Raw genomic sequence first — 22,838 nt, forward strand, 5'->3', positions numbered from 1 at the left:
GCCTGCACCTCCCTGTTTCCCAAGGCACAGGCCTCAGGGTCCAAACACCTCCCCCCCCCACCAAGCCAGCCCAGAGCGGAAGGAGCCTCCAGCACTGTTGCTTCCAGGTGATCTCCGCATCTCCACTGGGTGTAGGGCCAGCCCCCTCACGTGCATCCGGCGCGCATGCCTGAGACGGGCAGGAGGGTTAGCTGCTCATCAGAAGGAGCCAGTGGCTGTGGACACCTCGGCCCTCCCAGCTATCTGCTTCCCTGCCTCCAGCCTCAGTTTACCTCCAGCAGCAGGAGCTGCCGTGGAACTGTGGTTTCTGTACTCCCCTGGGTACAGCGGGAGCCTGGTGGATACAGGCCTGGCCTGCCAGCTGACTACGCAGTCTGAACTGGTCCAGTGCTCATTTCCCACTTTCCCAGCTGCAGAGTTAAGCAGAGGGGACAAGAGCAGACCCCTCCCAGGCAGCAGGGGCACCAAGTAGGGTCTGGCCCCTGAAGGGTGCCCAGCAGGATGATCAGGCTAAGGACTCAGCCTTGCAACTTTGCCTCCTTCCTGCCAGGGCTGGTTCTCAGCCACTTTCTCAGGCAGACTTTGGGGTCATGAAGAGCCCTCCTTTGCTAGAAGTGTGTGGAGGAGGCGGGGTGCCCCTTTGGCACCGCTTGGTTGGATAACTATGGAGTGTCATAGGGAATGTAGACTGTTAATCAGCCCCTGGCCACTACCAGGCAGATGCCAGCAGCATCTGCCCAGCCAGTTGTAACAGTCGCTAGGTGTCCCCTGAGGGCAAAGCCCAGGTAAGTGGTAGCTGCCTGTGTCAGGCTTAGGGTTGGGCTGAGGGTTAGGATGGGGCTGGGCCTGCAGGATCTGGCCTGCCCCTCAGCTGGTGTGATTGTGATGTAATGATACACAGTCTAGGAAAGGATGGTCTCAGGAGTGCCAAGGTCACTAGAGTGCTGGGTCACCTGCTTCCTACAGAGATGAGAGTCCCTGTGGCGCCAGGCAGCCCCAGCGCTCACAAATGGGCAGAGATGGTAACATTGGAAAATAAGATCGCCCTCCCAGAAACATCCAGGGCCACTGGCGGAAAAGGAGAACTCCAGGAGGCCTCCAGCAGCACCTGGGTGAGCATGGACCAGGCTACTCTGCTTGGATTCCTGTGTGGGCGGCACTTGCTCCTCCTGCTGCATGTCCCTGCCTGTTAGCAGCTGTCACCGCCCTTGCCAGCCCTGCTCTGCCAGCAAAAGAACTCCCCAAGCAGGACCTCAGGTGAGCAGGGCTCTGTGCCAGCACTCCACAGCCAGCTGGCTCCACCAGGCCAGACCAGCAAGCCAGGCCTCTGTTCAGCTGTCCCCACCCCACCCCTGCCACCTTCCAGTAGGATGTTTGCTTCTGGGCTGCTCTCTGCAGACACTGAACTTCACTGCTGCCAGAGCCACCGTGAGGTGCTCGTCTCAGACCTGGCTTCCCTGGACAGAGGCAGGCCCCGCTGCAGCAGCTCCAGACAGTACACCACCTGAGCCTTCACGCACCTACAGTAGTTCTTGGACCATTTCATTCCCAACCAGAATGTGAACAACCTGTGGACCAACTTGTCACTGCACTGTCCTGTCCCGTGAGGAGGGGAAGACCTGGTGAGAGCTGGGCAGCCTGAGCCTTGTGCTCCTGCAGGTCTACCCAGAGGCAGGGGGATCTCCAGCCAATCTCCATGTGTGGTCTGAAGGCAGGGCCAGTGGCGGGTCCTGGGGACCCCTTCAGCCTTCTGCTGGCTCAGGGCCATGACCTGCTGATGTGGCTGACACAAGGGCAAGTGTTGCAGTGTGTGGGTGTGTGCTTCAGCTGCCCAGGTGACCCCTCCTTCCCAGCCTTGCTAAGCACTGAGGCTGGCCTCGGGGTGACTCACCTGACTGACTTCAGCTCCTGAGATTACCAAGAGAAAACATTCCCTTCTAGTTAAGACAGAGAGAGAGAGAGAGATGGCCATAGCCACCTTTAGGTCCTTTCTTTGGAGATGCAGTGGGTCCTGCCACCCGGGCTGGCCAGGCAGCATGCCCACCTCCTGGCACTACCCAGAGGAGACTTGGGAGGGAGCAGCGAGTTCCCCTGGGTGCTTCCTGACTGGCTTCCCCTCTCATTCCATACCTCTGCAAAAATGCATGACACAGGGACTTGCCCTCCATGGTTTGCTCTCTCCCTGCAGCTAGGCTCTGCACCTCCTGCTTCTGCCTCCTGGGAAGAAGAGCCGCAACACGAGCCCCCGGGCTGCTTGGTATTGGCGCAATCTGAGGGCGGGAAAGGAGAGGGGACCCACCTGACATCTGCCTTCAGTTCTTGGAAGAGACACTTGCTGTGGCCACATCTCTTCAGCACGGCCCCTCTGGGATACCCACCCCCACACCTGCCCCTGCTGGCACCACCAGACCCTGCGCTGCTGCCATCCTCCATGGATGAGATGCTGTCTAACCTTCTGGTGCTGTGCCGGAGGATGCACCTCCTAACTCCTTGAGGGTCCACTCCCAGCCCCACAGGGACCACAGCACCAGTGCCAGCTCCATTGGGCCATGACTAGGAGACCAGGGCTGGAATGTGTCTTCCCAAGGTGCTGAGGTCAGATGCTTCCCTGGAGCAAAGATGGCCAAAAGGCCAGGCAGGAAGTCTGTGCACCTCTCCCCTGATTAAGAAGCACATGCTGGGCTGGGTTGTGGCTCAGAGGGAGAGCGCTCGCCTACCATGCATGAGGCACTGGGTTCGATGACCAGCAACACATAAAAATAAAATGAAGCTATTGCATCCACCTATTACTAAAAATAAATATTTTTTTTTTTAAAAAGAAGCACATGCACATGCTTTGAAAGTGGGCAGGTTCTCTGCCCAGTTCCTCTTTTCCATCCCTTGTGCTGTGCTCTCTCCTTGTCAGCATGCCTCTCTGTAGCGTGGCGTCCATGTATCTCCAGGAGCCTGGCTTGTCTGCCTGCCTGGCTTTCTCTCGCATGGTGGCTTCTGTGGCTCCTTGCTTGCCTGCTGTGTGTTGCTGCCCCCACAGGCCCTCAGCATGGAGCCAGCCAGGATGTCCTCCTCTGAAGGCCACCTCCTCCAGAACTGCCAGCCTCAGATCATTCAACAAATGGCAGGGCATTTGCCTAGCATGGCTGTGGTCGGCTCACATCTGGGTTCCGGAGCGTGGGGTGCTGCCTGAAAGACCTCACAGAGGCTGCAGACACCAACCCTTCTTCTAGGAAGGGGCTGCCCAGAGGCCTGGTGAGGGCCTGCACTGCCGGAGGGTGGATGTTTGGCATGGCCAGGTGCCCACCCACAGGAACAAAGCAGCACAGAAGTGCTGTGGACAGTGGAGGGCAGCTGTGCCCACAGGAAGCGGGAAGTTGGCAGAGGTGACAGTGCGCGGGGCACTACGGCGTGGGTCCCAGGTTCCTGCATTAAAGCCCCAGCCCCAGTGGCTGTGCAGGAGGCAGTGAAGGACAGTGCAGGAAGCCCATGCCACAGGATAGCAGAGCTGGCCCCATCCCACCCTGCCCCACAAGGACACGGCAAGGAGGCTAGAAGGTCCTGGGCCAGAGAGCCTAGACCAGCCTCGATGCCAGCTCCAGTGCCTGAGCCACACAGCTGCTCTGATCTGGGGTGGTGGCCAAGCTGCCCGACGCTGGCAGCTCAACTGGCCACAGCACAGTTGTTGGGTGCTGCTGCCTCTGGGGCCATGTGCAAGAGCTCTCCGGGCCCCCAGCAGTCTGGAACACTACCCTGGACTGTAGGGAACTGGCAGGGTACCACACACCTCTGTTTTATTTGATCCAGTCTGCCTGCCGGTCCTCTCTCAGTGCCGGGCAGAGGGCCTGGCCTGTGTCCGGCACCTAAGGTTCCTGGAGAGACCAATGCTGGAAAGCTCGGCAAGTGTTTTGAAAAGCGGTTTGCCTTGGGAAGAGGATGGACCGCTAGGGCTTCCTGCTGTGTCCCTCAGTGCAGGAGTCAGGGCCTGGTCCCCGCCATCATCTTGCAGCCTCCAGCCCCAGTTCCCCCATCAGGGGAAGGTGATGGCTTCAAGGGTTGTGAAGACCAGGAAGAAGTGGATGGGCAGCCCTCAGAGATCTTCTGGATGGCAAGAGGGCAGAAACAGATGCTGCTTTTCTGTTAAATGAGTTTCTTCAAACAACGGCTCTTTTCTGAATGGGGTGTCCCAACGTGGACCCTCACTCTGCTAACCAAAGTCCCTGGCATCCAGCCGCAGACCAGTCCTTCTGCCCACGATCACCACTTGCCCATGGGTTGTGGGGGCAGAGCTTGGAGATAATAGGATTGGCTGTGAACCTGCCAGAGTGTGAGAGCTGAGGGTGCCAGGCACAGGCCTGGAGTTCTGCAGGAGTCTCACAGGGTGGTGTGGCTCCAAGTGTCACAGCCAGACTCAGAAACGGCAACCAGTTCCCCACAGCTGACAGGCTCCACCCAGTAGGCAGTGGCTCTGGACTTGACCCAGCCAGGGTCTTTTTCCTGTCCTCTGAGGTCTTTTTGCTGTTGTTGATGGTGGTGGGTGTTTTGTTTTTTGGTGGTTTTTTTTTTTCCAGGTCTGGGGATTGAACCCAGGGCCTCATGATGCCAGGCAAGTGCTATACCACTGAGTACATGTGGCATCAGTACCTGCTCCTGACCAGGGAACTGAATCTCCTTTGTCAGTTTGGATACCGCCCCAGGACTGCGCATAAGGCTTCCAAGCATCAGTAGCTGGAAAATTTGAAAGCCTCAGGAGGGAGCTGTGGCCGCCTCCACATGATCTTTGGTTAGCAGAGGGAGTGTCCACGTTGGGACACCCCATTCAGAAAAGAGCCGTTGTTTGAAGAGACCCATTTAACAGAAAAGCAGCATCTATTCCTGCCCTCTTGCCATCCAGGTGGGGTCCCTGGGGTCTGACCACCCTTCCTGTAACTGTGGCCTTTCCAAGGAGGCCACGACCCTGCCCCCAATGGCCCTTCATCATTTCTACTCCTGCATGATAGATGTTTCCAGGCCAGAGCAGCACAGTTCCTAGTAGGTATCACACTTGCAGGAAGCTGGGGAGACTGGGAGCTGGGCGTGATAGTGCCTGGTTTCTCGGAGCAGGACTTCCTGTGTTGGTAGTGAGTGGAAGCCTCGTGTGGTAGCATCATGCTGGTTCCAGGCAACTTCTGTTGGTGCCTGGCGTTCAGGTGGGACCACTCCCCATGATGGACAGGTGCACAGGAGTACTTGGTTTCTGTTTTTATAAGCCAGGCAGCAATTGCTGCTGTTGCTTAGAAATACACAGGAATACCACTTGGGATTAGGCAGTGATTTCTTAAATACAACACCAAAAGCTCAAGCAACAAAAGAAAAAACAGGATCAAAATCACAATTTAAAACTTCTGTGTTTCAAAGGACATGATCAAGAAAGTAAACAGATATCTTACAGATTGGAAGAAAACATTTCCAAAGTATGTACCTTCTCAGGGACTTGGGTCTAGAATGTGTAACTATTCTCATGTCAGCAGTAAAAAGACAGAAAATCCAGTTGGAAATGGGTGAAGAACCCGAATAGACATTTGTCCAGAGAAGGCAACAAATAGCCAACAAGCACATGAAAAGATGTTGGACATCACTGGTCTTGATGGAAACAAACCCACAGACAGCTGTAGTCAGACAAAGGAGAGCCAGAGTTGAAAACATGGAGAGGAACTTGCAGGCCCCACACACACTGCTGGAGAGATGTGAAGTGTTGCATCCACTGTGGGAAATAGCATAGCTGTCCCTGAAAAGCCGAACAGGGCTGAGGCGTGGCTCAGTGGTAAAAGCATGTGCGAGGCATGTATGCGGCCCTGGGCTCAGTCTTCCACACCATACACAGTTAAACACGGAGCTACCACATGACCATAAAGCTGAGGCACACATATGTTTGTAGCCTCATTATTCACAATAGGAAAAGGCATAAAGAACCCATATGAGCACCAATGGCTGAGATAATGAGCAAATGAAGGTTATCTGCACAAATATTATTCAGCCATAAAAGGAAATGAAGACAGGCGCAGTGGCCACACCTATCATTAGGCAACTCAGAAGGCTGAGGCAGGAAGATTGCAAATTAGAGACCAGCCTCAGCAACTTAATGAGGCCCTGTCTCAATAAAAAATAAAAAGGACTGGGGATATAGCTCAGTGGTAGAGTGCCCTGAGTTCAGTCCCCAGTACCAGGAAAAATGAAAAGAGGAAGGACTTGAATGTGAAGGAAGCTCATGAGAACCCTGGACTGTGGAAGCTCATGGGACTTAGAAGCCAGTTGGAAACTCCCATGCCCCCTGGTGCTGTTAACACAGTGTCCAGAGCAGGAATCCGGAGACCGCAGCCAACAGGAAGCTGCGATGGGGAGAAGGGCATTGGGAGGCACAGGTCCATTTTGGGGGGCGATTAAAAAGGTCTTGTAGTTAGATGAAGGCTCCACAGCAAACCAAAACCACTGAACTGTGGGCCTTAAAAAGAGAGAAAATGGTGAATTTTATGTAAATTTTATCTAAAAGAAATTTAAACCAAATGCACATGGAGCCAGTGTGGCTAGTGATGGAGCAGCGGGTGTTATGGCCTCCTGCGCAGCCTGGGGCCGGGCAGACACCTGCTGCCGCTCCTCACTGGGCCCTGGGTCCTTCCTTGCCGCGTGACCTTTCCTGGGAGCCTCTCTGTAGAGATGCTTCTTTGAAGAGGTGGCCTGGAATTGTTGGAGGGGACACCAGAAGGCCAGTTGCCTGGGACTGCTGGGGCAGCATTTTCCATAGTGAAAGCAGATGGTTTGGGCTGTTTTTGTTTGTATTTGTTTTGGTTTTGTGGTGCTGGGGATGCAGCCAGGGCTTGCGCCTGCTAGGCCAGAACTCGGGCTGAACTGCACCAGGTCAGGACTTGGTACACATTTTCAAGACAGGGAAATAATGAAGAGGTAGGGCCAGTGCTTCCAGGGAAGGCTTGTGCTGTCCTGCCAGCCCCTCTCCTGCCTCTGCACCCTGTTGGGTCAGAACCAGCCCCTGCCCACCCTCAGGACTCCATATCAAGTGCACATACTGCACCACTGTGCCCAGACACAGGACCCCAGAGGAGCTGAGGTTGGTTCACTCCTGGGTTCTGTTTTCCTGTATTAGTGGGAATAAAACATTGCTTTAAAGTTACAGAAAAGGACTGAGATATATAGATACAGTTGGTAGAGTGCTTGCCTTGCATGCACAAGGCCCTGGGTTCAATCCCCAGCACCACACACCCACACACAAAAAAAATAAAAAATAAAAAAAGTTACAGAAAAGACTACTTGGATGAGAATGAGGACCTGGTGTGTGGGGTGTTTTCTTCTGTTGGCAGAAATCCTGTAACACACTCAGCTCTCAGCCCCCTGGAATCTCCCTTAAGGGGAATGTACCTGGGGAACATGGGCCATGGGGATCTCCTTGGTGAGCTTCTGCCCAGCATGCTGCACGCAGCCCTCCTGTCGCAGGGACAGTGTGCTCAATGCTCAGCAGCCCCGAACACTGCCAGCAGCACCCCTGGGTTGGGGTGGGGCAGAGAGAGGAGAAGAGTCCTAGTGTCAGGATGCTGACACGGGGGTCCTGCGGCTCCTTCCTGTGTGCACATCTTGTTTTTCAGCTTCCGTGGCAGACTTAGATGTTGACGTTTCTCTTGTTCTTAGAGCAGAATCTGGTGCCAACTTGTTTTGCTTCGCGTTGTTGTTCTCAGACTGCAGCCTGGGCCTGTGCTGGCACCCAGCTGTGGGGAGGAGGGCTGGTCAGTACCTGGGGCTGGGGCTGGAGAATGTGCATGTGAGCCTGCACCCCACAGCTGCACTCACATGTGGCATGCCATCTGATGTCCCCAAGAAGATGAGAAGCACATTCTCTTCTTGCTTTCTCCTCCTGTCTTCCTTTCCTCTTTTAAAATTTGGCTTGCACTTAAACAATGGCCACCTGCTCCTGAGCAGGGAAGGCTGCTGCTTGTACTGTCCAGGGGCTATGAGGTGGGATGCCCTGTGCCAGACACTGAGGTCCCATTGCCCACTTCTCTTCATGGTGTTGAAGTCAGGACCTGATGCCAAGAGGGAGATGTGCCCTCACTAGGTGGAGAAAAACTGGATCAGCAACTGTAGGACAGGTAAGTCAGAGGAGTCAGAAAGGTCCAGAGTCAGGGGCCTTGTCTCGCACATCTGCACCAGGTCAGGCACCAGGGTCTGAGCCGTTCTCTAGCCTCTTGCCACCGAAGGGATCAAGACAGTATCTCCATGCCTGTTTCTGCATCCGTCTGGTGCCTCCATGTTCAGCACCCACAGAATGAAATGGAAGGTGAGGTAGCGGGGCTGGCGCTCTCCTCTGCCCTGCTTCTCACTGCCGTGGCTACGGCAAAGGCTATTGGCACGGTTGGCAGGCAGGCCCAGCAACAAGCAAGGCTGGCAGGGAGGCAGCCACCTGCCACCCTCACATCCTGACAAGAAACCACTCTGATAGGGTCACCTGGGGCCGAGACGCCAGGGTTCGCACTCCCTTGCACAAAGCCTGGCCTGGACATGGCTCATGAAGAACAAAGGTCCTGCACTATTCAGGGACTGGAGTGGCTTTCCTGGAGGCATACGAAAGACAGCTCCTGAAACTGCTGGTGCTCATAGGTCCTCTAACCCACTTTTGTTTTTGTGGTTGAGGATGAGTAGGGCCCCAGCATACTTCCAGACTGCTGAGGGCAGGTGCCATGGACCAGATGCACTGAGTTCTGATGAAAGCGTCCCTTTGGGACCCCCTGTGTCACCACTGTGAGATCCAAGGTGAGATGGAACCAATGTCCAGCAACAAGGGATGACTAGAGTATCTCCAGCAGGACACTACTGGGCCCACACTCCCAACCTTCATTACGGACAGGAGCCCAGACGTGCTACAGGGACACACAGACCTACCAGGGTTGACAAGATGGCACAAGCATGTGTCATTTCCCAAAGAATCGTTCTGCTTAAAACCCGCCTCCAGGGAGAGCTGAGGAGGAGGAGGCACTGCTCCCAGAGGGCCGCACAGTATGCCTGAGGACATCCCTGCACCCCTCCATGGGCATGGCAAGGTGGCTGTGGCGCAACTCCCAGACAAGGCAGGGTCGTAGTCTGCTCTGCCTCCAGCCAGGGTCGCCCAGGTGCCCTCTGCACTCGAGGACAGACTCAACACCAGAGCCCTTCCCTGCACTTCTTCAGCACAGACGTTCAGTTCCTTGATCCCAAGAGATGTGGGGCATGGCTGCAGCAGCCAAGACCCAGCTTTCTAGGGAGGTGCCCTATGCAGGGCATCCTCTGCTGGCCATCCTGGTTTCGTAGCATGAGCTACAACAAAAATCAGCCAAGGCTGATTTCACTCACTATTTTGGGCAAAGGTCCCCAGGGTACAGGGCACATCGTACCTGCCTGGGCAGTGTCTGCCTGGCTAGGCTCCTGCTCCTAGTGGGCAGTGTGGTTGGCATGTTTTTCTCTGGGGTGGGGACACCAGGGAGCCAGTTGCCCCCACAGGGAGCTCAGCAGAGCGGGGAGAGAAAGACACAGGTATAGGGGACAGATGGCAGTCCTTGCTCCACCCACAGCCGGGCTGGGCAGGAGCAGAGCTCCCAGGGCCTGCATCCTGCTGGGAGCCTCCCATCTGCTGAGAAATGGCCTGTCCAAACAGGAGGTACTCCAGCGAGTCCAGTTTCTCTGACTGACGCAACTGAGGGCCCAGGGCGGCAGAGGCCACAGCTGTCAGGTGAGGGTGCACCCAGTGCTTGAGGAAAGAGGGTGCTACTGGGTCTGCTGAGCTGCCAAGGCCTGGCCAGCCAGGCTTCATGGTGCAGCCATGGGGTGGCTCCCCTTACCCTACCAGAGATCATAAATGGCACCAAGGAACCAGCCTCCAGTTTTCCATCCAGATGTGGCATGATTTGAAATGGAACCTTGGTGCACATTCTGATCCTCATCTGGATGCCTGATGGGAAAATGAAAAAGGGCTTTTCCACCAGAGTGGCCAGGCCCTGCCCTGCGCGTGCCTCAGGCAGGTACTCAGGAGTGAGCAGGGCCTCCTAGAGTGGGCCGGTCCCTATGGTGGACCTGTCCTGGTTCCCTCCCTGTGCCAGGTCGTTAGCTCTGCCCCCCAAACCTCCAGGTTTGACAAGCTCCCCAGCCTTTCTTGCAGGAGAGCAGCCCAGCTCCGGATCAGGAGTGGGTTTCATCCATGTCAGGCTCAAACATGAAATGAGGAAATATTTCATAGAAATTCTCTAGTTTGAAAACCTGTAGCCAGCTGGGCATAACGGCACACACCTGTAATCCCAGCGGCTCAGGAGGCGGAGGCAGGAGGATTGCAAGTTCAAAGCCAGCCTTAGCAATTTAGTGAGGCTCTAAGGAACTCAGCGAGACCCTGTCTCAAAATAAAATATAAAAAAGGACTGGGGGACCTGGAGTTGTGATTCAGTGGTATTTGTGAGGCACTGGATTCAATCTTCAGCACCATATAAAAATAAATAAATAGAAAAATAAACAAAATATTTTATTAAAAGGGGTAGGGCTGGGGATGTGGCTCAGTGGTTAAGCGCCTCTGGGTTCAGTCCTCACTACAAAAAAAAAAAAAAAAGAGTAAAAGAAAGACCTGTAACCACAGGAGATTTATAGCCCAGGCTTCTCCTCCCCACTTTTTGGGGGATATCCTGAAATAGAAGTGAGAAAATAAAATGTAATCTGAGTGGAAACAGACATGGGGAGAGCTGTCCCTAAAGGAAGAAGCTGTTCCCATTGCTCACTTTGTGGAAAATACAGATTTAGCACATTCTTGACTGAGAAGCTGTGACAATTTAGCTCTCATGAAAAGGTATTTCAGGAACCAAAGATGGAATTTTAGGAATGGGGCATTTTTCAGAACACATTCTAAGATCGCTTGAGATTTTTGACTAAGGAAGTTCATATGTGGTGGGTAATGTTTAAAGAACAAGGGGAACAGTGCCTGCTGAGACCCCACACAGGCCCTGGCAGGTGCCCCAGGCTGGGCTGTCCTGCTGCAGATAGGCAGGGCTCCCTGGCCACAGTCGGAGCCACACATGCCCTTGGCCCTAGCTGCTGGGAAAGAGGTCCAGGCGAAACCAGGCCAGGTCTCAGGGCTTCTGCCCAAGCTCCCCCAGAGCCTTCTCCCAGGACCCCCGAGTTCTTCAGTAGCTTGGGAAGAACCAGAGTCATACACACCCCTTCCTCCCTGTGGGGCATCTGCTCATTTCCCCACCAAGCAGCCCACACTTTCACTTCCTGCTTAGAGACTTTCCCTTCCACTGACACAGCTGACTGCCAGTGGTAGACATACTCCTTGGTTCACTATTACCTTATTACTCAGGATAAGTCCATGAACTCAGAGCATAGCCCCTCTGAGAGCATCAGCATAGCCCCAGACTTGGGCTCAGAACCTGTATCCCAGGACAGGGCTCAGTGCATCCCTTACTGGGGCTCAGAATGCACACCCTGGACCAGGGCTCAGAACCCACACCTGTCTCAATGCTCAGTGAGAAGCACCCAGTGTGAGAGTGCGCATCCTGTTCCTTGAAACTCTGCTGCACACACTGCTACTGGATTCATCCTGCAGGGTCCTGCTTCTCCCTTCACGTCTCCCAGAGGAGCAGTGTAGTCTCAGCATCAAAGCTGAGCCACCATCTCCTAGAGGGGCATCTGCCAGGGCTGGAGGTGGTAAGTGGGGCAGGCCTGGAGGTCTCGGGGCTTCTGCCGAAGCTCCCCCAGAGCCTTCTCCCAGGACCCCTGAGTTCTGCGAAGGCAGGGAAGAGTCCTGATGCCCATACTATTCTTGCCCTTGCTACAGGCTCCACACAGCACCCACCTCCCCTCAGGACATGGGGCCCCTGGATGCCCACCCACACCCCATATGCATCTGTAGGAAACCAGTGGCAAGCAGCTGCCCCCTGATGCCCTGCAGAGCTGCACCCTGCTCCTAGCCCCTGCAGGCCCAAGTGCCACAAGTCTGTGTGATGCAGAGGACTGCAGTGGGGCCCACTGTCATTCTTCATTTTCATTGCTTTGATTGACATGTCTGCTCGTCATTGTTAGCTCTCATTGCTTTGATTGATGTGTTTTGCACTACAAAGTTAACATCTGGGCCCTAAAGAACATGGCTGGCTTTTTTGCACCTTGAGATTTGCTAAAACTCCCTGTGCAGTTAAATAAGTCTCTGGTCAAGGCCAGAGGAGTCAGCAGTGGATGTTAGCAATAAAGGCCAAAGGTTAGGGACTCAGATTCATGGGGTCTTAGAGCTTATGAAGGAGGCAGCTGTGGTATAGAGGAGGGACCTTGAGTCTGACCACTCCCTCCAGCCTCACCCACTCCTGAGGGAGCCTGAAGAGTGCAGCTCCTTCCACATGGTCTCTAGGTAAGCCCTGGCACCATCAGCCAGGTTCCAGCTCTACACACTCTTCTTGTCCATGTCCAGGGAACATAAATGGACCCCAAACCTAGAGGATGCTTGGAGACCATCTACTAAAACTAAACTGCATAAACCCTTTGGCATAGCAAAAAATAACCTGGGAGTTTGCCCTGCAGACACTCGCTTCTCAGTAAAGGCAGCCCACATGCCTAGAGAACAGAGTACCACTGCATGCCACAGCAGGCACATCACTGGTTAGCAGCTCCACGAGGGGGTTCTGAAGTCCGTGCTTCTCACTTGCCCTGCCAGTTCAGACACTGATGCCAAGGCAGACCACAGAGATCATGGGGATAGGCAGAGACTGACACATTCTCAGTGACCAAGAAGCATGGTCTAAGGGGCCAAGGCTCCTTCAGTAGCTCAGCATTACTGGAGAAGGGTGAGAGACTACTGAGAAGCTAGAAGCCAAGAACAGGCCAGAGCCCCAGATGCATAGCCAAGCGGAGGAGCAGCAGTCCTGCAGACACTGCTCCCTGCAGCCCTGCCTCAGAGGGAGACAAGTACTTGTGTGTGTGTGTGTGTGTGTGTGTTGCTGGTGATTGAACCCAGGGCCTTGTGCATGCTAGGCAAGCTACCAAGTGAGCTATATTCCCAGCCCAACAAGAACTTTTTGAGTCACTAACAAAATGTACCCATTATTTGACTAGGCCCTTGATAAGAGATTGAGAGCACCAGTTTGTGAGAATAAATTCCATTCATTAGAGCAAAATCAGAATCTGGAGCCTTGAGGACTGGCTTTGGTCTTTGTCAGAAACTTCAAGCCCCCAGCCTCTGCTCAGCCCTGGCTGCTCTGTGCACAGTGCTCCCCTTTCTGCATGCTGTGGCTCAGGTCCTGGCCCCTTGGCTTCTAGGAGACCACAGTGGCTGCCACTGAAAGCTGTGCTGTGAGGTGGCTTGAGCTCCTCCCACAGCTCAGCTCCGGTGGAGGTGGCAGCAGCAGACTGTGTGTTGCAGGAAGATGGGCCTGGCCAAGGGAACAAGGCCCAGCCAGCCACAGGTGGCTGCTGTGGAACCCGCCCTCTCTGTGCCTCACACCTCTGCACACTGGCCGAAGGAGTGGGCACTGCTCCCAGGCACAGCCTCAGCAGGACGGCCTCAGGTGTCTCACAGTGCGCCCACCCAGGGCCACCACTCTTGTCATTGCCATCTGGTGCCCGTGGTCTGAGAGCCTCTCTCAGCCCTGGGCTGCACGGCTGAGTGCTTCTTTGTGCACTTGGCCTTCTGGAACCTCTAGCAGGTGGGGAGCAGCTAAGGATGGGGTTTGGCTGCAGCAGGCTCTGGTTCCCGGGAGCCTGGCAATGAGCTAGTTCTGCTGGCGGCTACCAGAGGACTCCTGCCCACCACCCTCTGCACCTGCTCTCCTCCCTTCTTTTGTTTTGCCTGACTTTCCTGCCCATGATGCCCAGGGCTTATTTCCTTTTACTCCGTCAGTCTTCTGTCTTCGCAGCCCCTGAGTGAGAATAGCCAAGATTCGCTGAGGCTGTGGACAGACATCCTGGGCTGCTGTGAGCTAGCTGCCCCTCAGTGCCCGGTGTGACTGGAGCTGGGTCTGAGGAACAAGCGGCTTTGAAGAGAGGGGTGTGAGGAGGAGAGGTCCTGGCCAGGACCGCTCACCAGCAAGGACAGAGAGGCCCCCTAGTCCATGCAGAGTCGGCCACCGTGAGGTGCCGACCCCAGGGAGCCAGTACAGAGAACCACGTGTATATCAAGGGTTCCGTGGGAGGGAGCCCTCCATCTGGGCCCAGAAGCTTGTGTCAAAACTAAGAGGCTTAACATAAATGTGAAGTGTCGTGGGTGTTTTCTCCGACATAGGGAGATGGCCCTCTTCGGGATTCCAGCCACCAGCTGGCTGCCCTTCATCTTCTTCCAACTTTCAGAACCTTTAGACTAAGCCCTTGGCACCCTCTGCCCAGTGAGGTCAGTCCGCTGTCTTACTCTGCCATGGTCTTCCATCAGGGCAGCAGCAGTGCCCCGTCTGGCCACGCGCCATGAATGGGCAGAACTGAGTCCGGAGGACACCTTCCATCAGGCTGAGCTGCCTGTGGTGCCAAGGTGCAAGGAGAGGGACCGTGGTGTGGGGGTGGAGCTATCCTGGGACCCGCGAAGCAGCCAGTTCTCTGCCTTGCAGTTGGAATTGGAAGTGTGACAAAAGGTGGATCATCTGCAGGGACCCATCTGGGTGTCATGGAGGACACACAGTCCTGCACTGGAAGCGCATGTCCCAGGCCCTGCTGGCCCTGGCCCTGCTAAGGCCCTCAACCGGCCACAGCACCCCCGTCGCCCATCACTGGGTTTGGTGGCCAGGCAGGCCAGGTGCCTCTGTTTCAGGGAGGCGACTGCACCTGTGCTGACCTCAGGTGTGCCTGGGCCTCAGCCTGGATGGGCAGGCGTGGTGAAGTGACCCCTCAGTCTTGCCCATGTGTCTGTGCTTGAGGACCCTCATAGCAGTTCTGCCAGGGCTTGGGAACTAGCAGGGAGTGTGAAGGTAGCTGGGAGGTCTGGGGCTGGGGCTCAGGGGTAGAGCGCTTGCCTAGCATACGCTTGGAAACAGCTGGTCTGCTGTAGGGGTGGGGCCTGCAGCCTGCGGTTCAGGCTGTGCTGGTGAGCTTTGCCAACTGCCGTGTGCCATGCTTCTCACTGTTCTATCTCTGGGATGTTTCAGAAGAGGCCGACCACTACAGCTTCGGGGCTGGCACCCTATCCAGGAAGAAGAAGGTGCTGGTGACCCTGAGGGAGGAGGGTCTCCGCCGTCGGGCCCACCTCGACATCAGCCTGCCCCATGACTTTCGGCCTGTGTCCTCCATCATCGACGTGGACATCCTCCCCGAGACGCACCGCCGCGTGAGGCTGTACAGACATGGCTGCGAAAAGCCTCTGGGCTTCTACATCCGCGACGGCACCAGCGTCCGGGTCACCCCCCATGGGCTGGAGAAGGTTCCAGGCATCTTCATTTCCCGCATGGTCCCGGGGGGCCTTGCAGAGAGCACTGGACTGCTGGCTGTGAATGACGAAGTCCTGGAGGTAAACGGGATTGAGGTGGCGGGGAAGACGCTGGACCAGGTCACAGACATGATGATCGCCAACAGCCACAACCTCATCGTCACTGTCAAGCCCGCCAACCAGAGGAACAATGTCGTCCGCAGCAGCCGCACGTCCGGCAGCTCTGGCCAGTCCACAGACAGCGCTGCCAGCCACCACAGCCTGCCAGTGGCCCACGTGCTACAGAACTTCCACCCCGATGAGATGGAGAGTGACGAGGAAGCTGACATCGTCATTGAGGGCACCTTAGAGCCTCAGAGTGTCTCCAAGATGCAGGGCACACCTTCAGGCAGCCTGTCTCGGGCCAATGGCAGCAGCCTCGCCCACAGGCTGCAGCGGGACCTGGCGCTGCACAACCCGGGGCGGGAGAGCCACGGCAGCATCCACAGACTTCTCTGCTCCCTGAAGGCGGACCCCCGCCACAGCCTGGTCCTGCCGCAAGGCGGGGTGGAGGAGCATGGGCCAGCCGTCACACTATAGGCCCAGAGGCTGGGTGAGGCCAGTGCTGCCTGTCCCAACAGGAATATGCTAAAAATGTATGCCAACTTAAAATGAGGACAGCTTGTGTCCCTTCCTCCTTGGTCACGGGTGTAGCCCTCTTCTCTGTGTCAGCTCGGCACTATTTTATAGAATTTTGCCCCACAACTTAACAGACACAGGCACACCCCAGGCCAGGCCCCCGTGCAGGTTCCAGCCCTCTGAAAGATCTGAATACAGAAATAATTAGTTTTTAAATTTCAAAAGTACTTCATTTTTTTTAAAGTAAGCTTTTGAAGTTCATGTGTTTTAACTCAGCTCACGTGAAGATGCCCTTAATGCTGCGTGGTTTCTGCTGACCTGCACAAGACTTCCCCAAGAGGACCGAGGGGCCAGGCCTGTGCCAGGTCCAGCAGCAGCATGCACACCAGTCCAGACCCCCACGGGCAGGTGGGTCCCTACAGCAGTAGGCACCACCGTCTCAGGAAGCAGAGTGAAGGTGAGGCAGGCACTGCCAGAGGTGACTGCGAGCTGCGTGCTCCCAACTTGTCCTTCGGGGAGGTTTCCGAGTGTTTCCTGCAGAGGTGGTGGACAAGGGGCCTCAGGCAGAGTTATCTCTGCCCCCACAGCAGCCAGCTCTTCCTGTCAGTTGATGAGCACATACTGACCTCCATTCCTAACGTCATGGTCAGAGGCAGGGGTTCTCTTGCTTTTGAGTCATATGAACATAATGGTTTTAACAAATATTAAATTCATTGTCACTTTCCTTTAAACTTTTAGAAGTTTATTCATGTTTGAGTCAATTAAATTTTATATGAAGTATGTCTTCAGCTTAAATCCAATGTCAGGGAGAAAACATTACATTTATGCTTTGAGAACAAACTTTGGCCAAATGAGTCTCCTGCAAACAAAGAGTATTTTCCAGGTTTTCTCAGCATGAATTCCACTGCTGCTTTCTGCATGATCCAGCACCACCTGCTGGCCATCAGCAGAACCGTCTTGATCTGTTAAGATCAGAGGGATTTGGTGCAGCCCAGCTGCATTAATTAAGTGAAAAGAAACTTATTTTCCCTTTGAAACTATTTCTTGGGCAGAGTAGCCTTTTCCGAGTAGCTTCCTCCGTGTGTCTGAGTTTCTCATTTTGTACAAGGGGCCACCGCACATCTCCAGAGTATAGGACAGAGTGAGACACCACTGGGCGGGGATCCAGCCCCCAGGACGCATGGAGCTGCCACAGGAGAGGTGCTGGCCAGTGAGACAAGCCATGGAGCCACGGGAATGCCCAGGACGATCACCAATATGAGGTTTTTCACCGGGTCTCTGCTGGTATTAGTGTCCGTGGAATAACTGGGCCCACTACCAAGAAGGGAAGTTGTATTTCTAACCATGCATTAAATTGTTATGCAAATGTGAATCCATGTTTTAAAGAGAACAAGGCTTACTCAGTGTGTAAGCTTTGTGCCTGTTGCTGGTAACTGCAGGGATCACAGGCTGCTTGGAGGAGCTGTGAGAGTGTATTTTTCTACCCGGGTCTATACTTCTGCAATTTGTTTCTTAAAAGAAAAGCAACAAAACCATGTCACTATATATTAAAGATTTTTTGTTTGTTTGTTTTATATATCAGAGAATAAATATTTTGCCTTTGAGTTAGCAAAACGTGTAACCAGTATGTCTCTTGTGTGCTGAGAGCGGACTGCTGGTGTCGAGTGCTGCCCTGCTGGTCTCTTCATTGGGGTCCCCACATCCTCCGCAAGGCAGAGCCATGCTTCCCACCGTGCAAATGAGAACCCGGACTGTGCTCAGGGTTCCAGGAGGAGCAACTCTGTATTCAGCAGTGCTCCTAAACTACCTGTTGTAGTTTCTCCAGCCTGCGCTCCTCTCGAGACAGAGAGGGCTCAGGGGGCTTGCCAGACGTCCTCCACCGAGGTTCCGGCTTCTTCACCTCAGGAAGGGACCTACCAGACCCACCCTGGGTGTGCTCTCTTCCCTGGGTAACTGTTAGATGTTTTGAGGGAGATGCCTGGAGGGTCCTTCACAATTCTGGTAAATGCAAGGAATTCTTCACTTACTTACATCAATATAAACGCACGGGCTCCTGTTTTACTCAGTGGTTACAATCTATTACCTTCATTGTTTATTTTTATGTCAAAAAGGCTGACTAGTGGGTGTCTCCAGGCCTCTGTGTATGCTCACACTCAGTCCCACCGATCTCAGAGTGTATTCTGATCCATCTTGCAATCACCTCCTCTCCAGGGAGTGCTGGTGCCACCAAGGAGAACAGCCATCAGAGAGAAGATGAGCCTCCAGATGTGCTCCCCATTCCTGGGATGTGCCGGGGCAGCCCTGGGCATTGCCAGCAAGAGTGCCCTGCAGCCTACACCAACAAGTACATGCACGTACAGGAAGAATGGTCCCCAAGCCTTCCCAGGGGGCAGCCCTGGGGACGGACAGGGACACACACACACACACACACACACACACACACACACACGCACGCAGGAAGTCAGTCCCAGGCTTGAGTGGCTCACCCTCCTGCACTCCAGAAGGGCCTGTGTTCCCTTGGCCATCTCCGGGCTGCCCTCAGGAACACGCTCACTGACCAGCATCACACCCTTCGGCCCAATAGTCTGCTAGACGATGTAACTGATGGTGAACCCTACTTTATTCTGGAGCTCTGAAGCCCCATGTGCACATGCGGGATGACCCCAGTAAGTATGCGGACTCAGGCTCAGCAAGCGCCCTGGTGACCATGCCTCACTCAGCCACAGCATCTGCCACACCCAGGAGAGGCTGCCCATCTGGCACCTTCTCCCTGGTGGATGCTCTCTGTAGCCTCTCACTGGAAAAAAGGCAGCTGCAAGTGAAAGCCACTTCCAAGTCCTTCAGCTGTCCCCAGCCTGGGTGCTCTGACAAGCCTTGTTGTTGTCCTCACCCAGGCACATGTGCCCACCTCTGCCGTCAGCATCCCGATGCCTTCATTCCCATCTCCTCATCTACAAGTGTCATGGTTCTGACAAGAGTCCCCCAGAGGCTCCTGTTAATGCAGGAATGTCCAGAGGGGAAGGGATTGGACTGAGAGCTGGAACCTAACTAGTCCTAGTTTGAGTGGACTGACTGGGTGGTGACTGTAGGCAGGTGGAGTGTGCCTTGGGAGGCTTCATCCCCTACCTTCCTGGACGGTACAAATGGAGCAGTGCTCCTCTGCCACGCCTTCCGCCATGATGTCCTGCCTGGCCATGGGCCCAGAGCCATGGAGTCGCCCACCATGGGAACTGTGAGCCAAGTGGTCTTGTCAGGTGTTTGGGTCATGGTGAAGCAAAGTCCACTGACACAGCGAGAAACCTGCTTCTGCTGTTCCTGATATATTAGCCCATCAGCCCCCTGCACGCTACCATTCTCCTCCCCGTCTCCAGGCCAACAGCCCTGCGTGGGCCCCTGCAACACCTCTGGAGCTCCACACTTCATTCATGGTCCTTCTCAGCTCGGCCTTCTGCCAGCTGTGCTCTGCCTCAATACAGGACTGAGCGGAAGGAAAGAGGAAGAGAGCAGGAGGAAGGCTCCTAACACTCCAGAGACTGACTGCCAAGGTGCTTTTCATCCAATTTGCTTATTCAACAAGATTTCTCAAGAACCTCTCGCCTAATTGGCCTAACTGATCTTTGCTACTACCTGGCACTCCTGAATGGGGGGGCACTGCCCAGAAGCAGCAGCCAGAGCTGCCTGGTGCTGCCGCCAGCCTGAAACGGGCACGTCGCCAGTACCCAGCCCCCACCAAGAATTCAGCTCTCTTCCCCAGTCAGCCTGCCTTCACACTGCATGCGGACGGGGCACAGGGTCTTGCTTCAGGGCTGGGAGCTCTCGAGGGCAAGACCCTGGTCCCCCAGCATCAGACAGGACCCAACAGGGAGGTGGAGAATCAGCCAGTGATGGTGGCAGGAGCAGCGTGGAGGCCACCTGATGTCTGTCATTCCGGTGTGCTCCTGTGGGTCTGGGGCTCCGACTTCAACAGCTACTCTGTGACTTCAGGGAACACATTCTGCTTGCTATCCTCTGACCTGGCTGGCACCTCCCAGGACATTCCACCTCTGCAGATGGATGTTCTCACAAGGCTGGCAAGGAGGGGGCAGGGGCCATCATGGTGTGGAGTGCTGCCCACCGCCCCATGCTCTGTTTTCCAAGGGAGTGTCACCTATCTGCTACTGGGCCAAGGGACCACCCAAGTGTTTGCACCTCAGACTTTGGGATTTCCCGACCAGCAGTCATCGCTCAAGTACAAGAGCGGCTCCCACAGTTCACTGTCAAATGAGCCAATTCGGGCTGCGGATGTGGCTCAAGCGGTAGCACGCTCGCCTGGCATGCGTGCGGCCTGGGTTCGATCCTCAGCACCACATACCAACAAAGATGTTGTGTCCGCCAAGAACTAAAAAATAAATATTAAAAATTCTCTCTCTCCTCTAAAAAAAAAAAATGAGCCAATTCATCTTCCTACTGGTGACACTGTCAAGCAAGACACCACTTATACTTTTAGAAAAGTAAATAAACACACTCCTTTAAGAAAATTTGTAAGATACAGGAACACATGAAGACATCCCCTGCCTCAGCACCACGCTGGAAACACTGGTGCTTCATCTGCGCTTGGCCTGGCAGGGAATACACTTCCACGGGAGTCCCCAGGGTTCTCCCTGCCCTAGCTGGCCTTGCACAGAGCTTCCCCTCACTGCCAGATTCTGTGCCTGCAGCCTTACTCCCAGGTGGCTGGAGAACACTTGAGGAAGGCGGCCATGCTGATATCTGGGGGAGGACCCTCAAGTCCATACTAAGAACACGACTTCTCCAGGGCCTCAAGCTAGTTCTCAGTCACAAACCACAACAACCAGCTGACTCAAGTAGGGTTTGGAGTGTTCTGACGGGGAAAGGGTGGCAGGTAGGTGGGAGTGACCAGGAAGACCTCAACCATGGCTGGGCCCAGTGGTACCTGTCTGCAATCCCAGCATTCCAGAGGCTAGGCAGGAGAGTCACAAGCTGGAGGCCAGCCTGGGAAACTTAGAGCTGCCTAAAGTAAGAAGGGCTGGTGACATAGGTTGGTGGTGGAGGCTGGTTAGCATGCACAGGCCCTGGTTTAATCCCTGGCACTGCAAAAGGGAAAAACAAAGAACTTGACTGTGGTATTTTCTAAATGGATCCAAAACTCAGTTCCCAAAGGAAATGCTCAGAATAAAAAGTCCCAGACCATTCAAGGTGCTCTGCAGAAGACTCATGTGGCCTGGGCCTGTGTGCCAGGCTGAAAGCAGCTTCACTCCCTCCTTGGATCCATGCTGCACTGGCGGGGGCTGCAGGCCCATCAGCCCTGACCCAGCAAAGGCCCCCTGCCCTTGTGGAGGGAGTGGAAGCAGCCAGCCCCTGCCAGCCCGAGGCTAAGGTACAATGCCCAATGCCTTGGGGGAGGGGCTACTGCGAGCATCCTATGAAGCTGGGACTGGGATCTGACTGAACCCAAGATAACGCAGCCGTGACAGCAGGCAGGGACTGCAGCACGGGGCATCCAGGACCACCTGGACCAAGTGACACAGAGCCCCTCCTGTGCAGGGGTTCACACCACCCAGCCAAGGCACTCCACTGGCAGTCACTGACAGAGGATACTCTTTCCTCTCTTCCACCCAATTCTCTCCAAGGACTTCCTTCCCACCCTGGCAGTGGGCAGATGGAGAATGTGAACGCCAAGCGCTGGGAGAACTCTGCCTGAATCCCTTCCCCAGCCCATTTATGCCAATGTGGAGCAGCAGGCTGGCCTACTCCTGCCTCACAGGCCTGCTCAGCCCAGTGCCAGGTACTCTGGCTGCTCTGAATTCTTCAGCATGGTCCTCTCTCCTCACTGAAGGTGTTGAACCACGCAGCCTTCATCTATAAGGGGTGAAGCTGACTTGCCACCCTTGCAGGACAGGAACTGTGGAGAGCAGGTAATGCCTACCCTAGTGACTCCATGTTGTGTGGAACAGCAGTCCTCAGGCTGCACCTGCCCTGACTCCATGGTGTGCAGGACAGCAGTTCTCAGGCTGCGCCTGCCCTAGTGACTCCATGGTGTGTAGAACAGCAGTCCTCAGGCTGTGCCTGCCCTAGTGACTCCATGGTGTGCAGGACAGCAGTCCTCAGGCTGCGCCTGCCCTAGTGACTCCATGGTGTGTAGGACAGCAGTCCTCAGGCTGTGCCTGCCCTGGTGACTCCATGGTGTGTAGGACAGCTGTCCTCAGTCTGCGCCTGCCCTAGTGACTCCATGGTGTGTAGGACAGCAGTCCTCAGTCTGCGCCTGCCCTAGTGACTCCATGGTGTGTAGGACAGCAGTCCTCAGGCTGTGCCTGCCCTAGTGACTCCATGGTGTGTAGGACAGCAGTCCTCAGGCTGTGCCTGCCCTAGTGACTCCATGGTGTGTAGGACAGCAGTTCTCAGGCTGTGCCTGCCCTAGTGACTCCATGGTGTGTAGAACAGCAGCTCTCAGGCTGGGCCTGCCCTGGTGACTCCATGGTGTGCAGGATAGCAGTCCTCAGGCTGCACCTGCCCTGACTCCATGGTGTGCAGGACAGCAGTCCTCAGGCTGTGCCTGCCCTAGTGACTCCATGGTGTGTAGAACAGCAGTCCTCAGGCTGCGCCTGCCCTAGTGACTCCATGGTGTGTAGGACAGCAGTCCTCAGGCTGTGCCTGCCCTAGTGACTCCATGGTGTGCAGGACAGCAGTCCTCAGGCTGTGCCTGCCCTAGTGACTCCATGGTGTGCAGGACAGCAGTCCTCAGGCTGCGCCTGCCCTAGTGACTCCATGGTGTGTAGGACAGCAGTCCTCAGGCTGTGCCTGCCCTGGTGACTCCATGGTGTGTAGAACAGCAGTC

The 22,838-nt window shown here is 55.1% G+C and overlaps 1 protein-coding gene across 2 annotated transcripts in view; it reads left to right on the top strand.

Moving 5' to 3' along the window:
* Window positions 1–17,617, top strand: part of Pard6g (par-6 family cell polarity regulator gamma) — a 62,685-nt gene extending 45,068 nt beyond the window's left edge. For both annotated transcript variants that reach the window (XM_005334359.5, XM_040271641.2), the window contains exon 3: window positions 15,108–17,617. In XM_005334359.5, coding sequence (XP_005334416.1) covers window positions 15,108–15,964 — 857 coding nt within the window. In that variant the 3' untranslated portion in view covers window positions 15,965–17,617. The remainder of the gene's footprint in view (window positions 1–15,107) is intronic.
* The last annotated feature ends 5,221 nt before the right edge of the window (window positions 17,618–22,838 follow it).

This window comes from Ictidomys tridecemlineatus, chromosome 13 (assembly GCF_052094955.1).
Source record: "Ictidomys tridecemlineatus isolate mIctTri1 chromosome 13, mIctTri1.hap1, whole genome shotgun sequence".
NCBI classification, from domain to species: Eukaryota; Metazoa; Chordata; class Mammalia; order Rodentia; family Sciuridae; genus Ictidomys; species Ictidomys tridecemlineatus.